This window comes from Leptonychotes weddellii, chromosome 11, assembly GCF_054177405.1.
Source record: "Leptonychotes weddellii isolate Sample4059 chromosome 11, ASM5417740v2, whole genome shotgun sequence".
In the NCBI taxonomy this organism is placed as follows: domain Eukaryota; kingdom Metazoa; phylum Chordata; class Mammalia; order Carnivora; family Phocidae; genus Leptonychotes; species Leptonychotes weddellii.
Genome location: NC_138379.1, coordinates 77007954 through 77028033, shown reverse-complemented (window position 1 = coordinate 77028033; position 20080 = coordinate 77007954). Strand labels below are relative to the sequence as shown.

Here is a 20080-nt window from a genome sequence, read left to right as displayed (position 1 = left end):
CTAACAGTTGTTATTTGCTCATTTGTTCTTTCTGAGAAGGAGGTATTTGTCCTTAAGTGTATGGAAATTTAACTCTTGCCGTAGACCAGTGGCTTTATAGGAATTAAGTTCCTCTTGTTTTCCCTGTACTTCCTCAGTACAACATGTGCTCTTTTGCCCATCTCCTTTTACTCAGTGTAATTATTTTTAGATTCATCCGTGTTGTAGTATCAAGAGTTCATTCCTTTTTGTTGTAGAACAGTATTCCATTTTATGGATATACCACACTTTATCCATTCATAGCTTGATGGACATTTGTGTTGTTTCCAGTTTGGGCCTGTTAGAAAAAAAGGTGCAATGAACATTCATGCATAAATCTTTGGAAATATGATACCTTTTCTCTTGGTAGTATACCTAGCAGTGGAATGGTTGGATCATATGGTAAGTGTATGTTTAACTTTTTATAGAAACTGTCAAACTGTTTTCCAAAGTGGTTGTACCATTTTATTTTACCACCAACAGTGTAAGAGATTCAAGTTCTTACAGCTTCACCAGTATTTGGTATTGGGTATGGTCAGTCTTTTTTATTTTAGCCATTTGAATAGGTGTGTTGTGGTATCTCATTGTGGTTTTAGTTTGCATTTCCTATATGACTGAAGATGTTGAACATCTTTTCAAGTGTTTATTTGCCATGTCATTATTGGTGGCACATCTATTCAAACCCAATTTTTTTGAGTTGTCTTATTATTGAGTTTTAAGATTTCTTTAATATAATCTGGATATAAGTCTTTTATCAGATAAATGCTTTGCAAAGATTTTCTCCCACCCGGTGGTTTGTCTTTTTATCTTTTTTTTTTTTTTTAAAGATTTTATTTATTTGACAGAGAGAGACACAGCGAGAGAGGGAATACAAGCAGGGGGAATGGGAGAGGGAGAAGCAGGCTTCCTGCGGAACAGGGAGCCCAATGTGGGGCTCGATCCCAGGACCCTGGGATCATGACCTGAGCCGAAGGCAGACGCTTAACGACTGAGCCACCCAGGCGCCCCTTGTCTTTTTATCTTAACACTGTCTTTTAAAGAGCAGAGTTTTAAATTTTGATGAATACGCATTTTCAATTTGTTCTTTAATAGATAATGGTTTTGGTGTTATATTTAAGAAATCATTGCACAGCCCAAGGTCACAAAATTTTTTTTTGTTTTCTTCTAGAAAGATTGTCACTTTAAGATTTTATATTTAGATCTGTGATTCAGTTAAAGCTTAATTTTTATATATGGTATGAAGTTTATTTTTTTGCATGTGGATATCCATTTGTCAAAAAAGCTATCCTTTCGGGGTGCCTGGGTGGCTTGATTGGTTAAGTATCCGACTCTTGGTTTCTGCTCAGGTCCTGATCTCATGGGTTGTAAGATCGAGCTCCGCATTGGGCTCTGCTATGTCAAAAATCAGTTGTGCAACAAACAAAAGAGAAAACTGATAGGCTGGACTTCATTAAAATTAAAAACAGTCAAGAAAGTGGAAAACAATTCCAGAATGGGAAAAAATATTTGCAAATCATATATCTAATAAGAGACTTGTATTCAAAATATATAAAGAACTCTTACAAATCAGTAATAAAAAGGCAACCCAATTAAAAAGTGGACAAAGGATTTAAATAGATATTTCTCCCAGGAAAATATACAAATGGCTAGTAAGTACTTGAAAAGATGCTCAACATCAAGAGTTATTGGGAAATGCAAATCAAAACCACAGTAAGATACCGTCTCACACCCACAAGCATTACTATTATAAAAACAACAAATAATAACAAGTGTTGATGAGAATATGGAGGAATTGGAATTCCTGTATATTGTTGGTGGGGAATGTAAACTGGCACAGTTGTTTTTGGAAAATAGTTTAACAGTTCCTCAAAAGGTTAAACAGATTAACCATATGACTCAGCAGTTCCACTCCTGGATATATAACCAAGAGAACTGAAAATACATATCCACTCAGAAACTTACATGCATTTTCATAGTAGCGTTATTCATAATAGCCAGGAAGTGGAAGCATCCCAAGTGTCTAAGAACTGATGAACAGATAAATCAAATGTGGTGTATCTATACATGGAATATCAGCAATAAAAAGGAATGAAACACTGATACATACTACAACATGGATGGACTTTGGAAACATTATGCCAAGTGAAAGAAGCCAGTCACAAAGGCCACATATTGTATGATAACCATTTATATGAAATGTCTAGAATAGGCAAATCTATAGAGGCTCTACTGGGTCTGGGAAAGAGGGTATGGAGAGCTACTGTTAATGAATACAAACTTTCTTTTGAGTACAAGATTTCTTTTGGGAGTGATGAAGATGTTCTCAAATTATATTATGGTGATGGTAAACTTTATGATACTCAAGTTGTATCTTAGGGTATTTAAAAAGTGAGTTGCCCATATATGTGTTGGTTTATTTCTGGACTTTCTCTTCTGTTCCACTGATCTCTTTGTCTAAATACTAATACCATGCTATTCTGATTAGTGTAGTTTTATAATAATGCTTGAAATCTTAGTGTTAGCCCTCCAGTTTTTTTTCCCTCAGACCTGTCTTGGCTGTTCTAGGCCCTTTGTATTTCCATATAAATTTAAAAATAAGTTTGTCAATTCATACAAAAAGCCTTCTTGGATTTTTTTTTTTTAAAGATTGATTTATTTATTTTAGAGAGAGAGTTGGGAGGAGCAGAGAGAGAATCTCAAGCAGACTCCCCACTGAGCACGGTGCCTGACTCGGGGCTGGATCTCATGACCCCTGAGATCATGACCTGAGCCGAAATCAAAAGTCAGATGCTTTACTGACTGAGCCACTCAGGTGCCCCAAGCCATCTTGGATTTTGATTGGGATTGTGTTGAATCTATACATAATTTGGGGAGAACTGGGGAGAAATAGTTAATGATAATTGAGTTTTCCAGCCCATGAACAAGATATATTGCTCCATTTATTTAGCTCGTCTTTAATTTTTCTCAATTATAGTTTTCAGTGTATAGGTCTTTCATGTCTTTTGTCATATCTGTCCATAAGTATTTCATATTTTTGGTGCTATATAAATGGTATTTATTTTATTTCAGTTTCTGATTTTTGTTGTTGTTGCTTGTGTATAGAGATGCACAATTGATTTTTGGTTGTGGATACCCTGCAGCCTTATTAAGCTCATAAGTATTAATTCATTGGATTTTTTTTACATGGTGATCATGTCATCTTCCAAGACAGTTGTACTTCTTCCTTTAAATCAGGATGGCTTTTATTTCTCTTCCTTGCCTGATTATACCGGCTGGAACCTTCTTTACAATGTTGACTAGAAGTGCTCAGAGTGGACAGTACTGGATCTTAGGAAAGCATTTAGTCATTCATCATTAAGTATGATGTTAGCTGTAGTTTTTTCATGGATGCCATTTATCAGACTGAGAAGGTTCTTTTCTCCTCCTAGTTTGTTGAGAATTTTTATTAGGAATGAATGTTAGATTTTGTCAAAAAAATTTTTTTCACTAGTGAGGTAGACGCTTAACGACTGAGCCACCCAGGCGCCCCCAGAATTGGTATTATTTCTATCTTAAATGTTTGGTAGAATTTGCCAGTGAATCCATCTGGTTCTAGACGTTTCATTGTGGAAAGGTTATTAACAACATTTTTAATGTTGATAATAGATATAGAGCTATTTAGGTTATCTATTTTTTTCTTGAGTAAGCTTTAGTAGTTTGTGTATTTTAACGAATATGTCATTTCATCTAAGTTGTCAAATATTTTGGCATAACATTGTTCTTAGTATTCTATTTTTCAGTATCTGTAGGATATGTAGTTATGTTGCCTCTCTTATTTTTTATCTTAATAATTTGTATCTTCAGGGTGCCTGGTGGCTCAGTCGGTTGAGCTTTCAGACTCTTGATTTCAGCTCCAGTCATGATCTCAGGCTCGTGAAATGGAGCCCCATGTTGGGCTCCATGCTGGGTGTGGAATCTGCGTGGGATCCTCTCTCTCCCCCCAACCCTCCCAGGAGAGTGTGCATGCACTCTCTCTCTCAAAAAAAAAAAAAAAAAAAATAGTGTTGTCTTTGTTTGTGTGTGTGATCCAGGTATACGCTCAAGATGTATCAATTTTGTTGAACTTCTCAAATACCTAGCTTTTTCTTTTCCTTTTTCTCTTTCTTTTTTTTTTTCTTTTTTCTTTTTACTTTTCTGTTCCCTAGTTCATTGATTTCTGCTTCAATCTTTATTTATTTTCTTCTGCTTACTTTAGGCTTACTTTCCTCTCTCTCTCTCTTTTTTTTTTTAGTTGCTTAGTGTAGAAGAGTAGGTCATTGATTTCATGCCTTTCTTTTCTCATATAAAAATTAGTACTATAAATTTACTACTCTGGCAGCACCTAATGAATTCATTTCCATTCAGTTCAAAATATCTGCTAACGTTTCCTTTGTTTCTTCTTTGATCGTGGGATATTTAGAAATGTGTTATTGAATTTCCAAATATTTGGTGATTTTCAGAGTATCTTTCTGTTATTGATTTCTAATTTAATTTTATTGTGATAGAGAATAGTATGCTATGAATGTCTTGAATCCTTTTAAATTTATTGATACTTGTTTTATGGCACAGAATATGGCTTACCTTGGTAAAAGTTTCAAGTTTAATAACTTCACAATAGAAGAATGTGTATTCTGTTGTTTTATAAATGTGTATTCTGCTATTCTATAAATGTTGTGGAGTGTTCTATAAATGTCCATTAGGTCAGGTTGGGTGATGATGTTGGTCAGATATATATCCTTGCCACTTTTATGCCTATTTATTCTATCAATAATTGAGACAGGGCTATTGAAATCTCTGTAACTGTGGATTTGTCTCATCTCCTTATAGTTCCATCAGCCTTTGCTTCATGTATTTTGAAGTTCCGTTATTAGATGTATAAATGCCTGGAGTTGTTATGTCTCTTTAATTAATTGACTCCTTAATTATGAAGTGATCTTCTTTATCCCTGAGAATTTTTTCTCTGAAATCTACATTGTCTGATATTAATATAGTCACCCGTCTTCTTTTAATTAGTGCTAGCATGGTGTATCTTGTTCCATCCTTTTATTTTAACCTACTTTGTTCCTTTGTATTTAAAATGCATTTCTTGCCAGCAGCATATAACTGAGTCTTGACTTTTTGTCAGATCTGACAATTTTTGCCTTTTAATTGGGGTGTTTTAGACCATTTACCTTTAATGTGATTATTGATAGGGTCTGATATTAGTATATCATATTGCTATTTGTTTTCTATTTGTGCCATTTGGTTTTTGTTCCTCTTTTTTCTTTTTCTGCCATCTTTTGAATTACTTTCACGTTTTTATAATTCAGTTTGATCTCCTTTGTTGGCATGTTAGCTATAACTTTTTTTTCTGTTATATTATTGGTTGTTCTAGGGTTTATAGTATACATCTCTAGCTTTTCCACAGTCTACCTTCAAATGACAGTATACTACTTTCCATATAGTATAAAAATCATAGTATAAGAATCTTGCAATAGTTTATTTCCATTTATCCTATCCCAACCTTTATGCTATTGTTGTCATGCATTTTACTTTTATGTACAAAATACATTATTATTTTTGTTAAAAGTCTATTATTTAAAGAGACTTAAACAATAAGAATAGTCATATATGTAACCTCAAATATTATTTTGCAACCTTTAACATTTCTTGTAGTTGTTGGTTTATGGGGATGAATTCTTTCAGCTTTTGTATGTCTAAAACCAACTTTATTTCATTTTTTCCCATTCATTTGTTCATTTATTTATGACACTTTTTTAAGTGTATAGTTTAGTAATGTTAATAAATATGTGTTATATTCACATTTTCATGAAACAGATCTCCAGAACTTTTTCATCTTGCAAATATGAAACTCTGTACCTGTTAAACAACCACTCCCCTTTACCCCATAGTCTCTGGTAATGACCATTCTATTTCCCTTTCTATGAATTTGACTACTTTAGATCCTCATATTAGTGTAATCATATGATATTTGTCTTTCTGTGACTGGTTTATTTGACTTATCATAATGTTCTTAAGGTTCATCCATATTATAACATGTTACCGTATTTCTGTCCTTTTTAAGGCTGAATATTATTAATATTCCATTGTATATACATACCACATTTTATTTATCCATTTATCTGTAGATGGACGTTTGGGTTGCTGTTATGAATTAATGCTGCAGTGAATATGGGTGTGCAAATCTCTCTTCAAGACCTTGCTTTCAGTTCTTTTAGATATATACCCAGAAGTGGGATTCCTAGATCATATGGTAGTTCTATTTTTAATTGTTTGAGGAACCTCCATACTGTTTTCCATAGCACTTGTGCCCTAACCCACCAACAGTGCATAAGGGTTCTAATTTCTCACATCCTTGCTAACACTTATTTTGGTTTTTTGATAATAGCCATCCTAATGGGTGTGAGGTGATAGTTCATTGAGGTTTTGGGTTGCAGTTTCCTAATTATTACTGATGTTGATCATCTTTTTTTTTTTTTTAAGTAGGCTCCACTAGGTGTGGAGCCCAGTGTGGGGCTTGAACTCATGACCCTGAGATGAAGGACCTGAGCTGAAATCAAAAGTTGGACACTTAACCGACTGAGCCACCCAGGTGCCCCAAGCATCTTTTTTTTTTTTTAAGATTTATTTATTTATTAGAGAGAGAGAAAGAGAACGAGCAGGGGGAGGGGCAGAGGGAGAGAGAGAGGGGAAGCAGACTCCCCGCTGAGCAGGGAGCCTGATGTGGGGCTTGATCTCAGCACCCCTGAGATCATGACCTGAGCCAAAATGAAAAGTCAGAGGTTTAACTGACTGAGCCACCCAGGCGCCCCCCACCCCAAGCATTTAATATGCCTGATGGCGTTTATAGATCATTTTGGAGAAATACCTGTTCAACACCTTTACCTATTTTTAATTGGATTGTTTGCTCCTTTTTGGATTATTTTTTTCCTGTGATTTATTTGAAATAATTTCTATTGTTGTGCTTTTAGATTTGGTTCTTGTCACAGCTAATTTGCTGGTAATCCCATCCAGTGTATTTTTTAAAATTATTTTTATAGAGCAGTTTTAGATTCATAGCGAAATTGAGAGGAAGGTACATCAATTTCTCATATACTCCCTGTCCCCCAATATTCAGAGCCACTCAACTTACGAACATACCCCACCAGTGTGGTACATTTGTTACAAATGATGAACCTACATTGACACATCATCATTACTTAAAGTCCACAGTTTACATTAGGTTCAGTCTTGGTATTGTACATTTATGGGTTTGGGCAAATGTATAATGACATGTATTTATCTTTATAACACCATACAGAATAGTTTTACTGCCCTAAAAGTCCTGTGTGCTCTGCCCATTCATCCCTTTGACCCTCCCCCTCCCCCATTAACTTCTGGCAACCACTGATCTTTTCACTGTCTCCATCTTTTAGCTGTTTTCAGAATGCCATTTACAGGTTTCCCCCACTATCCGAAAGTAACGCATGCCTCTGACACCTTTCATAAGCTGAAATGGTGTAAAGCTATGAAGCAATTACCATTAATTGATACAGAACAGTTTTGAGTGTTCCCAGACCCAAAAGATAGTATCTCCTATGCCTTTCTGACACCCTAGAACACATCTTGCTAATGGATGCACAAAATAAATCCAGATGAAGCACAGATGCTAACCGTTCAAAGCTATGGTGGCTGATGCCGAGATCCCTGAGTGTAGTTCCCAGGGAAGGAGCTTGGTGGTGCCATGCCCGCTGCCTTCATAATAGCTCACTGCAAAGCAAATGCTGAACACTGTTTTCACTTTTTACTTTTTTTCATAAAAGCAAAGTGGTATAATGTGAACTTTTGAAAAGCTGAGGATACCTGTAGTTAGAATTATGCAGTATGTAGTCTTTTCAGACTGGTGTCTTTCAATTAGTAATATGCATTTAAGTTCCTCTGTGCCTTTTCATGGCTTGATAGCTGATTTCTTTTTAGCACTGAACAATATTCCGTTGTCTGGATATATCACAGTTTATCCATTCATCTACTGAAGGACATCATGGTTTCTTCCAAGATTTGGCAGTTATGAATAAAACTGCTATAAACACCCATGTGCAGGTTTTGTTTGGATATAAGTTTTGAAGTCGTTTGGGTAAACACCAAGTAGCGTGACTGCTGGATAATATGGTAAGAGTATGTTTAGTAAACTGGCTGTACAATTTTGCATTCCTACTAGCAATGAATGAGAGTTCTTGTTGCCCTACATGCTTGTCAACATTTGGTATTGTCAGTGTTATAGATTTTGGCCATCCTAATAGCTGTGCAGTGGTATCTCATTGTTTTATTTTGCATTTTCTTGATGATATATGATGTGGGCATTTTTTCATTTACTTGGTTGCCATCTGTACAGTCGACCCTTGAACAACATGGGGGTTAGGGTTACTGACCCCCTGCACAGTTGGTAATTTGCATATAACTTTTGACGCCCCCCTCAAAATTTAACTACAAACAGCCTACTGTTGACTGGAGGTCTTACTGATGACGTAAATAGTTGATTAGCACATATTTTGTATGTTATATATATTACATACTATATTCTTACAATAAAGTAAGCTAGAGGAAAGAAAATGTTATTAAGGAAATCACAAGGAAGAGAAAATATATTTACAGTACTGTCGTGTATTTATCGGAAAAAACCCACCTATAAATGGGCCTGTTCAGACCCATGTTGTTCAAGGGTTGACTGTATATATGTATGTACAGTATATGTTTATGGAGAGAAAGAGATAAAGCAAATGTGATGAAATGAGAACAGCTGGTGAATCTAGGTGAATAGTATGCATGTTCATTGCATTATTCTTTCAACTTTTCTGTAGGTTTGAAGTTTTCCAGAGTAAAAAATTGGGCGAGAAAGTATAGGATTAAAGACCTTCACGGTCAACTCCAGCCTGAGCTGGCTCTCCCTCACACTTGCCAGAGGAGGTCCCTAAAATCCTAGGGTTTTGTGAAGGAAGCAGCTGGATTAGTAGGGACTTTTCAAGCAGCCCCCCAGTGGGGCTGGACCAAGCCAGCTAATGGTGGGATATCAGGCCACAAAGGATGGATAGATTCCAGTTTGTCTGCTCCTGAGGAAAAAAAAATAGGTCCTATATGTTAATAGCCCTGATAAGGTGCCTCCAAGAATATGAGGAGTGGTCAGACCCAGGGGATGAACCAGGGCTAAGAAAGCTGGACAGTTGGGAAACCTGGAGCACCAGGCAAGGAGGGCCTTCTCCTGAATTGCCTTTTCCTACCGAGATAAGCTAGTACAAAGGAAAGCACCAGGCTCAGAGGTACTGGTACCGGTTGTAGTGGGAGCAGCCGGCGCTCAGGCCGGAGCTAAAGTAGGTGAGTGCCAGTCACTGCCAGCACCGGAGTGGTCCGCAGGGCGTTTTCTCTGGCCTCGTGTGTGGTCAAAGGCATTGACCTCGGACCCAGAAGCCCTGGGGTGAGTCCTGATCCTGTCACTCGCAAGCTGTGACGGTGATGCCTATGATTCTTGTTCACACAAACCACGTTGACTTCCCTCCAACCTGCCTTATTGATGGGCTGCAAAAACTGAAAACAAACCATGGAAGGGCCTTTTTAACTCCTAAAGGCCAGTGAGATTACCTGTTACTACTTTCTAGGCATGAAGCAATTCATTTTGCAGCTTTCCCCCCTTTTTAGGTCCAACTCAACTAGATACTTCTTTAGGCCTTGAGTATATTTTCATTATGAAGTTGTAGGAGTAAAGCTCTTTGATCCTCCGAGGAAGCAGGATTGAGATACTTTGAGATGCTCATTTTCTCCTTAACAGAGAGTGGTGGAGGATGATGCCCTTTTGATACACGCCTTCACCAGGGAAATAGATCCCCCTAGGCCAGTGGTGACTCACCACCAGCGGCCACAGTGTCGGGATCCTAGCTGACCAAATACTGGCGGCTGTCTGCCAGAGTGCCAGAGGGAAGAGAATTGGGACCTCCACTCAGTCCATCGGGTCAGCCGTGGCGTCTCGGGGGCAGTAGAGTAGAACTGACAGAGTGGACATGCCTTTGATTGGTCTTCAGGAGGAGAGCACTGAGTTAGTGGGTATGCGCCACAAAGAGTTTACCTCAGTGCAAGGGAGAGCTTTCAGGTGGCCCCGTCCAAGCTGCAGTGGTTGCACGGGGCTCCCCTGTACTAGAGTTATTCTAGCATGGCTCCATCACCCCTCCTGGAAGAGGTTTTGGAGAACATGCACCACCATTGGCCAGAGAGTTGGATCAGATGATATGCTAGGGCTCTTCCAACCTTAATAGTATGAGTCACTTTTATCTAGCAATGAATTTGAATTAACCCATCCTCTGCTTACTAGCCCTGTGACCTTGGACATGTTTATCAGCTTTCTGAGCCTTAGTTTTCTCAGCTATAAAGTGAGATTATTAACATCTACCCTGTGTCTCTCACAAGGTTGTTTTAAGTATCAACAGAAATAAGAAATGATGGGGTGCCTGGATGGCTCAGGCAGTTAAGCAACTGACCCTTGATTTTGGCTCAGGTCACAATCTCAGGGTCACGAGATCTAGCCTCACATTGGGCTCCACGCTCAGCGGGGAGTCTGCTTGAGATTCTCTCTCTCCATCTTCTGCTGCCCCTCCCCCCTGCTCACACATTCTCCCCCTCCTCACTAAAATAAATAAGTAAATCTTGGAAGGAAGGAAGGAAGGAAGGAAGGGAGGGAGGGAGGGAGGGAGGGAGAGAGGGAGGGAGGATGGATTCTTGGTGAAATCATAAATGTTCTCACCTCATTCTCAGTACTCTGCCCACAGTTCCAGGGTGACCAAGTGAGTGCCTGGACTGGCTGTCCCATGGTTCAGAGTAAGGATCACATGTGCTCAAGGGGTCAGCACTAAATCAGATTTCACTAGCCATCTTCCATCCATGGTTACCACTTTGGCCCTTTTTGTCTTCCCTATCCCTATATCTTTGCTATTCTCTTCTTTCCCTTATATTCATTCCACTAGCACTTTCTGCTAGGCTGCTATGTCCCAGACATCTGCTGGGCCAGGGGGAGCATGTAAATTATTGCCAGTCGTGCAAGTGTGTCTTGCCCGGTGCAGGGAGAGCACAGAGAAGGGATGAGGTGAGCAGTGCTCTAAGGGAGGTTTGTACCGTGGGCTCACGGGGTGACAGTCCTTTGGCAGGACAAGGCTGGAGGCGGGGAGGCTAGATAGGAGAAGTGTTCACCAGGAAGAAGACATCTGGGCCTGTCTTTGAAAAACAGATGATGATTTTCCAAGTAGAAAAGGCCAGGGGAAGGCATGAACAGAGAGCACGTGGATGTGAGTGTTGAGCCCTGTGGGCTTTGCTTCTCTGCCCCCATCCTTAACTAGCTCCTCTCCTCTGGGCAGCTCCCACATGCAGCTTCTTTCAAAGCAAAAAGATTTGAAAGCTACAGACTGTTTTGGGAAATACTGCTGCCTGCTCATTGGGGGCTATGAAATATTACTATGAAATAAAGGCAGTAATTCTCCACCCTGGCTGTGTACCAGCATCTCTTGTGGTTTGTTTTTGGTTTTGTTTTAATTCAAGTTTCCTGGCCTCACCTTTTATGTATTCTGATTTAGTAAGTCTGGAGCAGGACCACAGTAATTGATATGATCTGCTTTTACAAATTTGGAAGTAGAAATGTTGTCACATCATCTTTGTTTTTCCAATTCCTCACTAACGACTACATATATTTTATTGAAGGAAGCTCAGTATCATCTAGTACAGATTCTCATCTAGCTTCAGTTTTCTGAGAAGCTTAAAGGCTTAGAAGTTCTAAAAAGTGAAGGAACTGCTGTGGGTGGGATTAGCCCAGCCTTTTTCCCAGAGGAGAGAGACTGGATGAGTAGTCCATTACATATTTTCCCTGGGCCTCAATTTCCTCATCTGTGAAATGGGAATTAAAATAGTACCCACCTCATAAGGTAGTGGTGAGGACTAAAAGAGCACAGAGAACATAAGAGCACGTAGTATGGGCTCAGTAAATGATGGCTGTCATTATAGGGACAGCAAGGCCAGCCTAGTGGTTAGCGGTGTGGGCTCTGGCTCACAGCCTGGCAGCTACTCTCCCTATAACCTCCGTGGCTCAGTTTCCTTCTCTGTACGATAGGGTGGTTGTGACTCCCTCATAAAACTGTTATGAAATGTTACTAAATGAATAAGCACAAGACACTGAGATCATTGGTGGGCAAATAACATCAGAGAAATGTTAGCTGTTACCATTACTTCTGCTGTGACCTCTAACTGCCTTACGGTGTCACTGTTGGACTCTGGTCCTTCCCTTTCATCAGCTGGTGCTTACAGCTGCTCCTAGTGGCCTTTCAGGCCCAGCTGTGGCCCTTCCAGAAAGGACCATCACCTCCCCCTTTGCTAACCGTAGCCAAGGGTACCCTGACTTGGTCTCCTGATTTAGCAGTTCACCTACATAGCATCCTGCTAGGATACCAGCTGGCCCTGCAATGCTGAGTCAGACCCAGTTCTAGCTCCTCCAGCCAGGGCAGTGGAGCCAAATCTCCATTCTCCCACCTTCTTACCCACAGAGATCCACCCTACAGTCCGCAGCTTTTCTGTGACCATCTTGGAACATAAAGGCTCTAAGTACCTCCCTATTCCCAGTGAGGTTAGTCTTTTATTTATTTATTTTTTTAAAAGATTTTTTTTTATTTTTTTTATTTGACAGAGAGAGAGAGAGAGAGACAGCGAGAGAGGGAACACAAGCGGGGGAGGGGGGAGTGAGAGAGGGAGAAGCAGGCTTCCTAAGGAGCAGGGAGCCCGGTGTAGGGCTCGATTCCAGGACCCCGGGATCGTGACCTGAGCCGAAGGCAGACGCTTAACAACTGAGCCACCCAGGCACCCGAGGTTAGTCTTTTAAAAGAAATTACCAGGATAAGTCCTGGGGTCCCCACACCCTCTTTGTTCAGAAGGCTGCCTGTCCACTGTGGTGCCAAGTGATTGACCCTCATTAGGGCTATTCTCCAAGAGATTACTGGGTGCTAACACATACTCTTCTGGTGGAACCATTGCTGGGGATTTAAGGCACTTTTTTGCTTCTTAAAGAAGGAGGTGAAACCCACACATCTAATCTCTGCTTGGAATCCATACTATGTGTTAATTTTTTTAAACCCCATGCATGATTCTGATATCCAGCCAAGGTAGAGAATCACTGAAATAAAGAAGACTGAGTTGTAATGGTTATTAAGACTCACCTATACGAGTTGGGAGGCTGTGAGCTGACTCTGATTCCCCAGCCTGCAGCAGACTTGCCCAGGCGGTCTGCTTATCATGCAGATTCTCAAGTCTAGCTGATTCAGTAGGTCTGGAAGCGGAGAAGTGGGGAGGAATCCTAAATCCTAGTGAGATGCCAGGGGAAGGGACCCATGGGGAGGGTATGGACAAAGCTTGATGGCAAACGTCCTCCCCGTCAGGAAAGCATTCTCACCTGCTGCCGTCACCACCGGTTTCAGCCTTCCACCCACACAAAGTGGGTGGAAGGCTGCCCATATAGTCGGCATAAGCAGGGAGTTGTGCAAGGCAAGGGAGGTATCTTAGGTAGTAGTTGTCATCATAAGGTGGAAACATAGTGTGGCTCTCAAAATGAAATCTCAGGTCTCTTGTCAAATAATATATTCCGTGTGCAGCTATCAGGGCATATTTTCATATGGGACAAAATGTATGTCCAAATAGGAATCCCAATATCAGAAGTCTCCCTGGGAGAGAGGTGAACCCATGGGAATTCAGCCTGGGGAGACAGCTGCTACCAGTGGTCAGCAGGGAAAGGCTGGGGCTCTGATCACCTCATGGCTCTTTTCTGTCACTGGACCGCCCTCCACCTGTGGGTATATCAGATGGATGACCACGAGAGCACAGGGAAAAACGTCCTCCCCGTCAGGAAAGCATTCTCACCTGCTGCCGTCACCACCGGTTTCATTTCCCAAATATCCAGGGATGTCAGGCTGAACAAGCCTGAATGAGGTCAGTGGGAGCTCTCTCTGGAATTTTTGAGAAGTTGTATAAGGCAAATGCCTGATTACACCTTGAGTTCTTTCTGTGAAACCTTTAGCTCTGACAATTCACATCACATTTGCTCCCCTGGCTCATTGTGCATGGTTTTGTTTTTCTAGCAGTGCTCATTGTGAGAGGTGAAAGAATATTTCCATCTGGTCCCAGAACAGTCAGCAAGGAAAGACTATCCAGCCAGGAAGTAGGTAATTGTGGAATCAAACCAATCTCAAATGCTGCTGCCTCCAGAGCCCGCACCTTGGGAGTCGTTCCCACTTCTCTGTATCCTGGCAGTGACCCTAACATGTCTCCTGACCCCCAAAGAACTCAAGTCATGGGACAAGAGCCTCTGGGGTATCACCATTTCCAATACAATGTCAGAAGGCTACCAAAAGAAGTCCTTTGCTCGTGTGGTCATGCTTTCAAACCTCTGACCACTCCCCAACCTTCCTTGGCCTCGTATTGGGCTAATATTTGGGAGCTGAAACAGGAGCCTTCCTGAAGCAGTGGTGGGCAGTTACTGGAAGGTCATGTGATAGTCTGAGTTGAACCAGTTTGTCAAAGACCATTTTCCTTTTCACTCATCACCTTCCCCACATCCCACGAGAGAGAGTCCCCAGAGCACAATAATCCTTTCCTGAGATACAAGGTAGAGGCACTGAAGAAAAGGAATAAAAGTGAGGCTAATTTTGACTTTTCTGGGACCAAAGAAAGGCAGGCAGGTCAGGTCCAGCTCAAGGAGGCCAGGGTGGGCCTTGTATTGTAGTGCCAGGGGGTCTGCTCCAGTCATCAGGGGATTTGGAGAACAGTGCAGGAGGGGAGGGGGAAATGGGAACAGAGTCTTGGCCCTGGCTGCAGTGACCAAAGCCCGGTCCAGGCTCTGAAGAGTTCTCTAAAATGATAGTCTATGGCTTCAGACTTGATTTTTTTTTTTTTTTAAACTATAAACTCCATACCACTCCTCCCCAACTAAGTTATTAGTGAATTAAGATTCAGGGATTTCTTACAGACCCAGCAGTGGTTCATGGTCGTCAGGGCTCTGTGAAGCCCTTAAAGTGGTAGGCTGATGTTGGTATGCATCAACACTTTTTTCTGGGGCAAGGTCCTTGGGTCTCCTCAGATTCTCAGAGGTATCTGCCATTCAAAGCTGTGCACCTCTAGGAGGAGTGTCTGTGTCCCCCTCCTGTCACCGCCAGGCAGAGCTTCTGTCCTTAATGGCAGTGTGGTCAGATTTCAGTGTGCAATAGCGTGAGCTGGGCATCATGCTAGAATACAGATTCTGATTCAGTATGTCTGGGTGGGGCTCGAGAGTCTGCATTTCTAACAAGCTCAAGGTGACGAGGAGGCTGCCATTCCCGGCACCACGCTCTCAAGTGGCAAAGCTTGATGGCAAGCTGTGATTTTCATACCCCAAGCCTGAATCGTGGCCACAGCCTCTTAAGTGGTCTCTAAACCCCTCTCCCTATGGCCACTGGAGTGATCTCAGTGCACAGTTCTAATCTTGTTCTTCCCCTTCCTTCCCCTCCTGTGGCTCCCCTCCCCAGCCCCTGTGTTCAATAAAGTCATCTCAGAATGCATAAACAAAACATTACATGATTTGTCTTCATCCTGTCTTTTCTCCCAGTATGCCTATTGCTCCTGAGCAATGAATTCCGTTCATGCTGGACGACGTGAGAGCAAGGACTGAGGGGCGGGAGAGGGTGTGAGTTAGACCGGTGTCTGAATCCTGCCTATCGCCCCTGAGCAATGAATTCCGTTCATGCTGGACGACATGAGAGCAAGGACTGAGGGGCGGGAGAGGGTGTGAGTCAGACCGGTGTCTGAATCCTGTTCCTGCTGCTTCCTACTTTGTGACCATCTGAAGTCCAGTTTTTTTTCATATGCAGAATGGGAATAAAAATACCTACTTCATGGAGTTAACCAGGAGAAGCAAATGATACACTGTATATAAAGCATTTAGCACAGTGCCCACACATAGCCACTCCTCAATAAGCAGTAGCTATTGTGACTTGATCATAATATGCTCTAGAGTTTCCATTTGTCACATGATTTCCTGATTGGCTTGTTCTCCTAGTTCCCCTTCTCTGCCTCATCACATGTCACCCCCTCCTCAAATCCTTCCTGACCCCCTCTCGCCTCAATCACCAAGCAGTTTTTCACCTCAGTTGTAACACTGGGGGTGATTTCTTTCTATACTCTGCCTACAGCAATGCCCAACATGGTTTGGGACACATATTGATAAGTGTCACTGGAAAAGTTATATGGAACGGAGTTATGTTCTTCTTTTTGTTGTGTATGTATTATATATACCTGTAATACCTACTTAGCTACAATGAATATATATGTATTGTATAGTTGGAGACATTTGTTTGGTAGTTTCTTTTTTTCCTCCAACTAATTTAATTTCTGCCACCCAGGAGAGGACAAGGTCTATGCTGAGGACTCCGTCGGTAAGCCCCATTGTGTGCCCTTAGGGAGCCCATAAATACCAGGAATGTTTTGCTGGGCAAAACCTAGGCAAGGATACCTTGGAGCTATTTCTCACCTCCAAAGTGGTTTGGACAGAATATTCTACTTCTCTGAAAAATCAATCCTTTTATTTGTACTCCTTTGCAAGCCTCAATTCCCTAATAATAAAGCCCTCCCCACCCCAAGCAATCTCTACAGCTTACAAAGATCCTTCATGTACATTAAGGAGACTGATCTTTGTCACAACCCTGAGAGGCAGACAGAGCGGGGTTCTGGATCCCTATTTTTAAGTTGAGGTGCCAAAAGCTCAGAGGAATTAAGGGATAGACCCAAGATCTTGTAGCAAGTCAATCAAACACTCACAACCAGAATCCAGACCTGCTGACTATAGGTCCAGCAATTCTTTCTGTTGTGACTGAATTCTTGGGTCTCTGAGCCAGGAAAAGATGAAGCAGGATAGCAAAACCACCCCTCTGCTACTTGCTTTCAGTGCAGTTCCTACAGTGGGGGAGGGGACCAGTGAGGGAGACAGCCGCAGGAGATGTGGGGCTGGAGGGAGGGTGGCCCTTTCATATCAGCAGGAAAGGAAGCTTGAACATAGAAGACGAACCTTAGTCTGATTCCTGGCCTTTCGCCTTGGCTCTGAACTCACAGACTGCGATGGGCCTCATGGAACTTCCTGGGCTGCTGGAAAGGGAAATGGCCTCAACCACGTGGGCCTAGGCAGGGAGGCAACCAACAGGCATCCCTCTCAGACGATAAGTGAGCTGACGCGGCAGCAGATTTTCATGTTATATGTGACTTTCTGTGGCTACTTCCCATCAGTTGTCCGTTTTAGCAAAGCTAAAGTTTAAATTAGGGGTCTTGTAGTTGATAGCAGCTTGATAGTAGGGCCTGTGATTACTGAGATTGCCAAGGGGTAGGTGACTCTCAGAAAGTCAGTGTGTGGTCCACCTGCCCTCCCCCTGTGGAAGTGTCTCTCCCTTGCTATTTTGGGATCTGGGATGATTTTTATTGAGGAAATCCAAGAGTTTCCATAGATGGGAGACATAGAGATTCCATAAGTCACTTCTAGGTACCTTTCAGGGATTGGGGTTCACGAACTTTGAGGTCCAATTCCATCTGTGCTGCTGACTACCAGAGTGTTTAGGCCAGTGCCTGGACCTGAGCCTCTCTGCTGAGAGCTGTAAATGATGATGGATTAAATGATTTCAGCTTTGAATGCACATTTGAATCCACCTGGGGAACTTTCTAAACTGTACCTAAGCAGGGGCCCGCCCTCAGATCCTTATTCAATGGTCTGGGTGAGGCAGGGGACTGCTAACTTTTTATAGGGTCCCCCAGGTGATCAGTTGTATAGTAAGAAGAAATGGGATGGGTTAATCTCTGAGCTCTCCTGAAGATCTGGGGGAGAACTCAGGTGTCCATCTGGTGGCAGGCCCCCTGGGGAGCAGTGTGTTCCAGGCACATAGTAAGGTAGAGCAAGCAGGTGTCCAGGCATTCGGCTCCCAAGTCTGTGGCCCGGTCTTAATGCCACACAGTGCTGAAGGAAGCCAGGGGAATTACTGGAGAGCAAAATAACACTTTTGCCCAGTTTCCCTTGTAAGCCTTTCACCTACCTAATGGTGTTCTGGAGTTCGGTGAATATTTACTCATTCCTTCTGCACTTAGTAACTACACGTCCAGGCTCCAGAGAAGCGGATTATTCTTATCCACAGAGGAAGAAACTACCGGTGGAAAGATTGAGACTTTCCTTGGTCACACAGCATGATAATAACACCAGCTGTGTAATGGAAACAGAAGTCCTTGGTTTCCTGGAGGAAAATCCCTTCCTTTCCACCTTGCCTTAGCTGTTCAGAAGCAGCGGGTCTCAGCTGTAGGGAGCTCCATCGAGAACGGAGGCACTCCTGTCTGAGGTGTTCCTGCCCTGCAAGAAGAGGGAGTGCGTTCTAAGCAACACTTCTCTAGCGGGGCAGCTGTGCTCTTGGCACCCCAGTATCTCTCCCAGGTTTACCGAGCCCTTTCGCATCCTCTCCACTGGTTTTCCCTGCCCTTCTGTTCAGGACGAGCCGTCTACGCTGTCCCAAGCCACGTCGTTCCATCTGGAAAGGCAAAATGGCAGGAAAGCTCCCAGCAGGGGGTGGAGGAGGTGGTGAGAAGGAAACACGTTGGGCTTTCAGTTGCCCTGGGCGTCAGCAGAATAGCTGCAGAGGTGCCCCAGCAGGCAACATAGTGCGCCAGAGTGGAAACTCCTGCTGGCTCCTGCAGCGGGTTCGAACCCGTCCCTGCGCCTCCATATTTATGGCGGTTTACAAAGAGTGAAAAGACTATTTTCATGCAAATCTACTATGTCAGTGTAGGTTTCTTTTTAGCTTTGCTCAGTGGAGAATCATTTTTGAAGCTCTGCTGTTTCACTCCCCCTTCCCACTCAGCTCGAAATTCATTAGCAGCCACAGAAAATGTGCCTCCAGAAACTGTGCGTCCCAGAGATGTGTGTCACGCAACGAGTTTGTCCAGGCCAGCAAAGCAGCAAAGCTTTGTGTGGCTTTGCTTTGAAGATTCCAGCTGATGCTTCCCTTTTGGGAAATTATAAACTGTCCACCTATGGACGGTTATTGAATTGGGCTGATGAAAAATCCGATAGACCAAGAACAGCATCTATAGACCCCATGGCTGGACTAGCCAAGACATCAGTGAACCACCTCAGTTAGGCTTGGGCCTCTGACAGTTGCCTGCCCTTTAGCATTCTGTCAGTACTGCTCTGATCTGCCTTTAACTGACCTCTGTCAGTACTGCTCTGATCTGCCTTTAACTGACCTCTGTCTCAGTTTTAAAAGGCTTAGGTCCAAGTTACCTTTAAGAATATTGGAACTGGGACAGTTATAATGCCAGAATTCAGACTCATCATAGAGAGTCAGAGCTGGTTAGGATCTTTGAAATAATCTACATGGTCTCATTCACTCTAAAATTTCAAGTCTATGTAGAGATGACTCTCATTATTTTCTCATGACTAGACGTATTTTCTAAGAACTAGTCCTAACTTCCCTCCAGGAACCTATACATCTGCCTCTGGGTGTATCCCATGCCTTTCAAACTCAGGCTGGGTAAATCAGATGCGCTGTCTTCTTCTCCAAACCTATTCATCCTCTTCACTTACTTATCTCAAGCACACTATCCTCTGGCTGAGTCTTCTTGTCTCTTTCCCCTGTCCTCCAAATCTGTATTTTATCAGTTGCTAAGACTTATTCATTCTTTCTTCTAATGTCTCTCTCATTCTTTCCCTCTGTTTTAGTCAGGGTTCTCCAGAGAAACAGAACTGATAATGTGTGTGTGTGTACTTTTTATATATGTATACATATATGCTGCATGTGTGTACATATACACTGTGTGTGTACTTTTTATATATGTATACATATATGCTGCATGTGTGTACATATACACTGTGTGTGTGTGTTTATGCTTTATTTTTTTTTTTTTTAAAGATTTTTTATTTATTTATCTGAGAGAGAGAATGGGAGACAGAGAGCATGAGAGGGGGAGGATCAGAGGGAGAAGCAGACTCCCTGCC

The 20080-nt window shown here is 42.2% G+C and overlaps 1 protein-coding gene across 12 annotated transcripts in view; it reads left to right on the top strand.

The window, feature by feature from the left end:
* Nucleotides 1-14245, top strand: part of CCDC15 (coiled-coil domain containing 15) — a 61602-nt gene extending 47357 nt beyond the window's left edge. For 7 of the 12 annotated variants that reach the window (XM_081799186.1, XM_081799187.1, XM_081799192.1 and 4 more), the window contains one exon: nucleotides 14166-14245. In XM_081799186.1, coding sequence (XP_081655312.1) covers nucleotides 14166-14187 — 22 coding nt within the window. In that variant the 3' untranslated portion in view covers nucleotides 14188-14245. Of the gene's footprint in view, nucleotides 1-6519 lie in introns of all 12 variants that reach the window. The other 5 variants (XM_081799193.1, XM_081799188.1, XR_014138870.1 and 2 more) reach the window with 4 other exon arrangements.
* The last annotated feature ends 5835 nt before the right edge of the window (nucleotides 14246-20080 follow it).